The 8,440-nt window shown below is 46.4% G+C and overlaps 1 protein-coding gene across 1 annotated transcript in view; it reads right to left on the reverse strand.

Annotated features, from left to right (window-relative positions):
• FIGLA (folliculogenesis specific bHLH transcription factor) overlaps positions 1 to 8,055 on the reverse strand; it is a 32,410-nt gene extending 24,355 nt beyond the window's left edge. The window contains exons 1-3 of the mRNA XM_073324937.1: positions 7,822 to 8,055; positions 4,836 to 4,988; positions 1,803 to 2,039 (exon numbers count right to left, since the gene is read on the reverse strand). Coding sequence (XP_073181038.1) covers positions 1,803 to 2,039; positions 4,836 to 4,988; positions 7,822 to 8,055 — 624 coding nt within the window. The remainder of the gene's footprint in view (positions 1 to 1,802; positions 2,040 to 4,835; positions 4,989 to 7,821) is intronic.
• Positions 8,056 to 8,440: the final 385 nt, after the last annotated feature.

An 8,440-nucleotide genomic window follows, 5' to 3' on the forward strand; every position in this document is an offset into this window, starting at 1 on the left:
GCAAAGGAGCAGATGCAGGAGGCATGCCAACACACGGCAGAGGAAACACCGTCTTTCCTGTAGCCATACCTCGGGCCCAATCCTCAGCGTGCATAAATCAGCGATAGCTCCAGCAGCTGGCCCAGAGCCTCCACTCACTATGGAGAGCAGACACCTGTGCTTTCCCACCTAGCACTGCATGAGGATTTGTAGTATCAAGCTCCGTGCACTGTAATCGGACAGCAAATAAACTAAAAATGCCCTGCACCAGGTTATTAGATAGTACAGACAACTTACTTCAGCCTAGTCAGGAGAGCTGGCCATTTTAGTGATTTGTTTGATACACCTTTAAAAAAAGAAATTCGGACACTTTATTCAAAGATATTCATGAAGTTGCTTCTGAGGATTGCATTAAATCAAATTTGAAAGCAAATGCAGCAGGACAGTTCTTAAAGAGACATGCACAAGCCGAATAGACCTGAGCTCGATGAATACTAGAAAAGCTACAGGGTTTGCAGTTAAGCACGTGCCTTCGTAAACAATGATAATTTATTTGAGCATAAGCGTTCGTGAGCTGTAGTTCAAATAAATGCTCAAATAAATTGGTTAGTCTCTAAGGTGCCACAAGTCCTCCTTTTCTTTTTGCAAGTACAGACTAACACGGCTGCTACTCTGAGACCTGTAATAATGATAATAAAGCCTCAGCTAACAGAAGCAAGTTGTATTCTGAATCAATATCTGAAACTTCCTCTCATGCTCTCGTCTGTTACAATTACAGATAAAACAGAGTTGCCTGCAGCCAAGTACTTGTTTGTGTGAACTACTGTGTACTTTGTAGAACTCTAAATTACAAGATTGGAAACCAGCTTTGCAGCTTTCTCAGAGGCCTGGCCAATGCACAATGCCCTCCTCCTCATGCTATTTTAATGATTACAGCACTTTTAAAAAAAGGATCTTTTTCCCACAAGGTGAACTTTACAATAAGGGTCTTGGGATGGAGCAACTCAGAAGCCTGATGTTAAACAAGGATGTACAATTTTTAAAACCCCTTATGCTCTAAAGGAAGGGTCCTTCATTGAATAGCTGGATTTTCAGAATTACTGAGCATCCAGTTTGTTAAAGTCATGGGGAAGCACATGTGCACTGCACCTCTGGGGGAACCCACTTATTTAGGTGCCTAATTTAGACAGACAAGTGCATAATGCTGGTTTCACTTTTTAGATACCTAACATGAGATCTAAACATACTCGCAAAATTTGAACTACAAGAATTCATAAAAAAGTGTTCCAAAAAACCAAAGCTAAAAAACGTGGTCCACATAAAGCCAGCCAGCCAAGAGAATTAAATTCAACAAAAATCCCCCACCCTCTAACTGCCCAAACCCAAGCCTTCTCTGGATGCCTGTGAGAAGAGGTGGACTTTGCAACATGCCCTAGAGCTCAACAGATTCAAGCAATTGTGGACCAACAGGCAAGGGAGAAAGATGCAACTTAAGGACGTTTCAGTAGAGCCACACCTACTTCCTTTCCACTCAAGCACCTTTGCTGATCACAGCTATGGCAGCGTCACACAAGGAGAGCAATCTCCCATGTCGGAAGATTGCAGGTCATTTAGGACTCTAGAGGTCAAAAAAATAAGGTTATAATAGTACATCTAGGGATGGTGTAGGTATGGGGTTATCCTGCCTCAGTACAGGGGTATGGATTAGATGACCTCTTGAAGTCCCTTCCAGCCCTACATTTCTACGATCTATTCACCTACAGAGCAAGTGGAATATACACCCCCATGCCCCACTTCTATAAAACTCAGACATTCGCTCTTACCAGCCGACCATTCTTCTGGATTTGTACGATCCCCAAGTAAGAAGGAAGGATGCTCCGGCCCCACACATACACAGGGCTCTCCACTGCATTGCTTGTCCAAGGTACGCTCATGTCGTTTTCAGTCCTGATATAACAGCTGGTGCTCTGTGGCAAGGCATTTCCCCCAAAACCTTCCTCTAAGGAGACGGGCATGGAAACGCTGCTGGCTAACTCCTGATCAACAGGGTCTTCCAATTTCTAGAAGCAACAGAAGGCAGCGTAAAGACAGGACAGCTTAGGTAACCATCCCCCAAACAAGGTATTGCAGATGTCTCTACTGCAGTAAGCCATTACATATAGAAACCAGTACTAAGAAGCCAACCCAACTGGCCTCCTTAAAAAAAAGGAGAGGATGGCAGCTGCTACACAGGAGCCAAGGAAGGACTAAAACAGAGAGTAAGTGGTAACAAAGAATAAGCTCTATAACCTTAAATATAAGCGATGAGGGCTGAAGGTGTCTTCGTAGAACAGGAGTCTTAGAAATCTTAGAAGGATCCCAGGGGGTAAGTTGTACCATATTCTAGCCCCCACAGCATACAGGTTATGCAGATAGGGACATCAAACTCCCACTCCTCAGTGCATATCACCTCTGGGTTGGGCTCAGTGTCAAATTGGGCATACAGGCATCTAAGTTTGTGCAACTCAATTACCAAGAGGCCAGGAGAGAGCAAGAATATGGAACTGAAAGTAGACTACCCCCCTGCTTCAACATAGACCTTCTTCCAGATGTTTAGCATGTAAATTATGCCAGCTTAAACTTCTTTATACACATGCAGAGTTTTAGGACTTCCCTCAAAGATACTTGTAGCTCATGACAAAATGCTGCAGTGCATAAAAAACACTGGAGGGCCAACCCTATCGTGAAGGCTCCGTGCGTCTCCAGCTTTCTGCTCCATTCTGCAGGCTTCTTCATACAAACCCTGACTGGGTTCACTTACCTTCCCGAAAGCTTCAGTGAAGTATTTTTAGATCTAGCCAATCTGGAAGCTACCTCTCGATCTAAAAGGCTGAAGGACTAAAGCCAGTTGGGGAGGGGAGGAATTGGGATCCCCTCCATTTCCCTTCCCCCCCAGGGGGGGGAATAGAAAAAATAGGAAGTTTCAAAACTCCAGTTTTTATTTCAAATAAAAAATTTTACCCTTTCAGGGTTTTTGGGTGGGGGGGATAAAAAAGTTTGGGCACTGGAATTTCGCCTCCTTCTCTTTTTTGCCACTGGATAAAGGTAAACTGAAAGTGGGGGGGGGAACCCATCCTCCGTTACTTTTTCCACTTGAAAAGTGGAGGGAAAGTAAGAGAAAATGAAGTTGGAAAAAAAAAAGTGACTTTAGCTGACTTCCCTCCCTGCCCACCCCCCCCCCGTAAATAGTTCCAGTGGGTTTTTCTTCACGTTCAGTTTTCTACCTCCCCCTCCCACCTAGGGTGACCAGACACCCTGATTTTATAGGGAAGGTCCGGATATTTGGAGCTTAGTCTTGTAGAGCCTCCTATTACCCCCAACCCCATCCCAATATTTTACACTTGCTATCTGGTCACCCAACTCCCCCCCCCACCTATTTTTAGGGGGGGGAGTGGGAGGGAGAGAAAGGGTTAAAAGGTTAAAAACCAAAACACATTCTTCAGTTTCCAGAAGCCAAAAAACAAAAATTCTCCACTTGCCCGCCCCAAAAAAAGTTAAATAAAAACTTGCATTTTCCAACAAAAAAAGTTCATCTGAGAGCTTTTAAGCAGCTCCCAAGGGTTATAGCTGTAGAATCATTACTTAGCTCATAAGAAAGGTGTTAGGGTTCCTTTCCCACTCTGAACTCTAGGATACAGATGTGGGGACCCGCAGGAAGACCCCCTAAGCTTACTCTTACCAGCTTAGGTTAAAAACTTCCCCAAGGCACAAACTTTCCCTTGTCCTTGAACAATATGCTGCCACCACCAAGGGTTTTAAACAAAGAACAGGGAAAGAGACCACTTGGAGACATCTTCCCCCACAAATATCTCCCCAAGCCCTACATACCCCCCTTTCCTGGGGAGGCTTGAGAATAATATCCTAACCAATTGGTTATAAAATCGTCAAAGACCCAAACCCCTGGATCTTGGAACAATGGAAAAATCAGTCAGGTTCTTAAAAGAAGGGTTTTATTAAAAAAAAAAAAAAAGGGGTAAAAATCCTCTCTCTAAAATCAGGATGGAAAATACTTTACAGGGTATTCAGATTCAAAACACAGAGGATCCCCCTCTGGGCAAGACCTTAAAGTTACAGAAAACAGGAATAAACCTCCCTCTTAACACAGGAAAATTCACATAAAAAGATAAGCCAGGCAAGGAGGATTAGTTTACCTATACTGGTTGCAATATTGGAAACTTGGATTAGGATGGGTTGGAGAAGATGGATTTCAGTCCCAAGAGAGAACAACCACAGTAAACAAGGAGCACAAACAAAAGCCTCTCCCCCTCCCCAGATTTGAAAGTATCTGGTCCCCTTATTGGTCCTTTGGGTCAGGTGCCAGCCAGGTTAGCAGAGTTTCTTAACCCTTCATAGGTAACAGGATATTGCCTCTGGCCAGGAGGGATTTTATAGCACTGTATACAGAAAGGTGGTTACCCTTCCCTTTATATTTATGACAAAAGGTTTGTTTCATAACCCAGCTACTTTTGTATTCCTATGAATCAGTAACTGACAGGAAGCATTTATGGCAGGGAGAGCTGACCAAATACAGTACATTTAACATTAAAAATGGCAGCTTTTCAATTGCTAAAGTGCTGCTTTATTTTGCAATTAAACATCTGCGAAGTAGAAGGGACAGGTAGAAAGGGGGTATGATGTTTTAACACATATTATATTAAATACTGAATGCAAGATACGCATGAATTAAGCTCAAATTCTGGTTGGATGTTAGTGATGACATTAAGAGTCATTAAGTTGCATTCACATACATGCTGGTACCACGACCCTTTGAGAGAATTACAGATGGATTTTACAGAGAGGGAAAGGTTCTTGTGTACCTCAAAGCCTCCAGTTTCTTCTAAAATCAAGTGGAGCAGGCGTATATATTCCGTGGCTGCTTTAAGTGTGTCGACCTTACTAGGCTTCCGGTCTTTAGGTATCAAAGGCACGATGGTCTTCAGCTTCGAAAAGCCACTGTTCAAGTTTTTTATCTATCCAAGATATGGAAGGAGGAAATTAAACAAAATTCAGCCCGGTAGCTGCAGAACTCCATCCAGTGGTGAAAAGGGGAAACTTTTAAAGGCAGCTCATTTTAAACTGGATAGATCCGTTACATTCTGCATTAAGAATAATTGGTGGCCTTTTATGAAAAGATTAAATGCAGTTTCAATAAATGCTTAATCGATGGTTGTAGAGTCTAACACACGGACAGGTGGCTTGTAACCATCTGCAATACCTTCCACTGATGTGCCATCTACCGCATGCATCAGTCATTGATTAACTCTTTATAAATGGAACCTTAATATAAAGTGCAATTGAATTAGTAACAATATGTGGGATAATCCACCACCTGCGTGTCCTGGGGAAAACGAAGGTAACCGCACAGTTATGATCAAATAGCAAAGCTGAGGCCATAGGTGCTGGAACTGGGGCTGCTGCAGCATTAAACAAGAAGGTCTATTAGGAACAGAATGCCTAAGACGATCACTGCTCCCATTCACAGCAATTCTGACGTGAAAGCTTTAAGCTCACCAGGTACTTAGGCGTTGCTGCGTTCAGCCTCGCAATGCTAAACCGATTTAGAAGCCCCCCGTCTCATTTTCAAAAGGATTTAGATACTTAGAGCCCAAATCCCATTAATGGCCAACTCCTTTTAGTGCCTCGCTCCTCTTTGAGGATGAGACTGAGGCTCCTAAATCGGTTTAGCGTGGCAACACTGACTGCACAGAAACACCTGTAAACATCTGGGCCTTAGGCCACAACGCTATAGACAACTTTACACACAAGCAAGTAACTCGTGAGTAGTTCCGCTGAATCCAGAAGGACTACTGGTGCAGGCGTGCACACAGGATCTGACTCCAGCTGCGGGCAAGGACCTTCGGCATATTGGACCAAGTTGCGTTCGCAATTAGTTATCTGACAATGTTTGAAAGGAACGATGTACTGCACATGCTGCCGCTGTGTTTACTGACCACTCTAACCATCCCAGGTGCTTCACAGCATTCTGATACGCTGCACTTCCGCCAGCATGCCATTCTTTGAAACTCACCTGCCAAATGGGTTTTGCATTGACACCGTGCATCCTTCTAGTTCTCTCTCCTCAGTCTGTACTCGCTACGGTGCCAGCTTAGAGTTGCTGTGAATTTTGAATCTCTTAACGTTTTGTTCATAACAACTTGGTTATTTTGTTGCATCAGAGTCTTTTGCACAGAGACCATAACATTATTGATACTGAGCGAATGTTGAGGGAGTAGGTGACAAGCCAAATAGAAATCTCTAGTGTTGCTTGTACACCTAGGTCTTCCAAAAACAGTTTTTTGCAGCAACAAGCAAGCTTGCACACCTGTTTGGCAAGTGCTGATCACCCAGGCATCTCTCTATTTGGATAGGTTATCTAGAATACATAGTTTGCAGATAAGAATCACTTTCACAAGCATTCAAAGAACACCTATTGCTGAACTAAGCGACCGGGCACATGTCATGGGCCCTCTTCTGTAGCTGCCCCAGGTGTAAAGCTCCCATTGATTTGAGGAATAGCTCTGCGCATGGAGCTGCTACTGTAGCAAGGCTAACAGTATCAAATCTGATTAATTTGAAGAAGGCCGCACAGGGAAAGTTGGGGAGCTGCATCGGTTGGGGCGGGAGTGAAGTCATTCCAAAAGGAAGGGTAAAAAAACCTCACTCTTACATTCTAAGTTCTTTAGAGACCCAGAGACTGTCATTATGTCCGGCAGCACCTAGCACAGGGGTCAGCAGACTTCAGCCCAGGGCTGCATCCAGCCCTTTAGAGGTTTTAATCCACCCCTCGAGCTCCTGCCAGGAAGCAGGAAACCACAGCCAATGGGAGCTGCAGGGGTGGCACCTGTGGATGGTGCAGCGTGCAGAGCCGCCTGGCTGCGCCTCCACATAGGAGCCAGAGGAGGGACATGGCACTGCTTCCGGGAGCTGCTTGAGGTAAGCGCCACCTGGAGCCTTCTCCCCGACCCCTCCCGCACCCCAACCCCCTGCCCCAAACCTGGTCCCTCCCACCCACCCTCTGAACCCTTCTGTCCCAGCCCGGAGCAACCTCCTGCATCCCCAGTCCCTCATCCCCACCCCAGAGCCCACACCCCCAGGTGGAGCCCAAACACACATACACCCTGCCCCAGCCCAGAGCCCCTTCCCGCACCCTGAACTCCACATTTCTGGCCCCACCCCAGAGCCCATAACCCCAGCCTGAGCCCTCACCCCCTCCTGCACACCAACCCCCAGTTTCGTTAGTATTCATGGCTCCCCCATACAATTTCCATACCCAGATGTGGCCCTCAGGCCAAAAAGTTTGCCCACCCCTGACCTTGCACAAGGGGAGCCAGAGCTGACTGCACCTTTATGGCATCACCCAACAGAAGCATTGAATAATAATTTAGAGATCTCCATAGGAGCCAAAGATAAGCTAGACGCTAATAATTAATTGCGCCCTTTAGCGAAGAGTTGAGCAGGAACTGAAATTTTGTATCAGCATCCCTCCACGATTTGAAGTGTTTGAAGCCCAGACTGAGGTGAGAATTTCACACCCCCATCCACTGCAGGCAGAAAAATGCTCCCCTTATTCTCTGTATTACTGTAGTCATGGATCAGGATCTCCTTCTTCCCACCATGAACCTTGTTCCCACCACGTTCCCACCCTGCTCACTGGATCCTGCTGGAACGTCACAGAAACAAAATGTAGAAGTTCAGACTCATTTCCTCCCACAGCCAGTTCACCAACAGCTTATTGGCCCCACTGAAGCTTTAAAAAACAAAAAGCAGCAGTTTATTTTTGAGGGGGAACAAGAGGCCCCTTACCCTCTCTCTCTCCTTGGCGTTAGCTGCCTGTCTCCTCTCCAAGACCTCCTCCAGGTTCTCGGTGGAGAGGTAGTGCCCGGAGGCCTGCCTCTTCATCCTGGTGATGGCTGCCATGAACGGGAGGGGGCCAAACTGCTCGCTCAGGACATCTCCCAGCACCTCAGGCACGGGGGTCACCAACAGAGGCACCCGGTGCTGCTGCGGCTCCTCTTCCTCGGACACTTGCTCCGCCATCTGTGAGGTCTCAAAGCAAATCAGTTGCCCCTCAGGTCCAAGAAGGCACGGGAGCACCTCAGGTAGGGGGGGAGAGAGAGCACGCGTTCCTTGTTCTGCTCACGGCCCCAGGTAATGGGGCTGGCTATTCCTTTGGGCAGGAACATGGGAGTCTGGGGAGGGGGACCTAGCAGGGATAACAGGGGACACTACTCACCTGTGGGGTATTTTGGGGACAGTGGCTAGCTGCTCTGACAGCCCCAGGGAGCAGAGAGCACTAAATACCTCCTCCTGGGTAACACAGAGCTCACCAGCTCTATTTTTGGGGGTGGCCACAGTGGAACCCCTCCCAGAGGATGCAATGAAGGGCTGCACTTCTCACGGGGGGGGGGGGGTGAGCCGCTCT

The sequence above is a fragment of the Lepidochelys kempii genome, chromosome 26, assembly GCF_965140285.1.
Source record: "Lepidochelys kempii isolate rLepKem1 chromosome 26, rLepKem1.hap1, whole genome shotgun sequence".
Classification (NCBI taxonomy): domain Eukaryota; kingdom Metazoa; phylum Chordata; order Testudines; family Cheloniidae; genus Lepidochelys; species Lepidochelys kempii.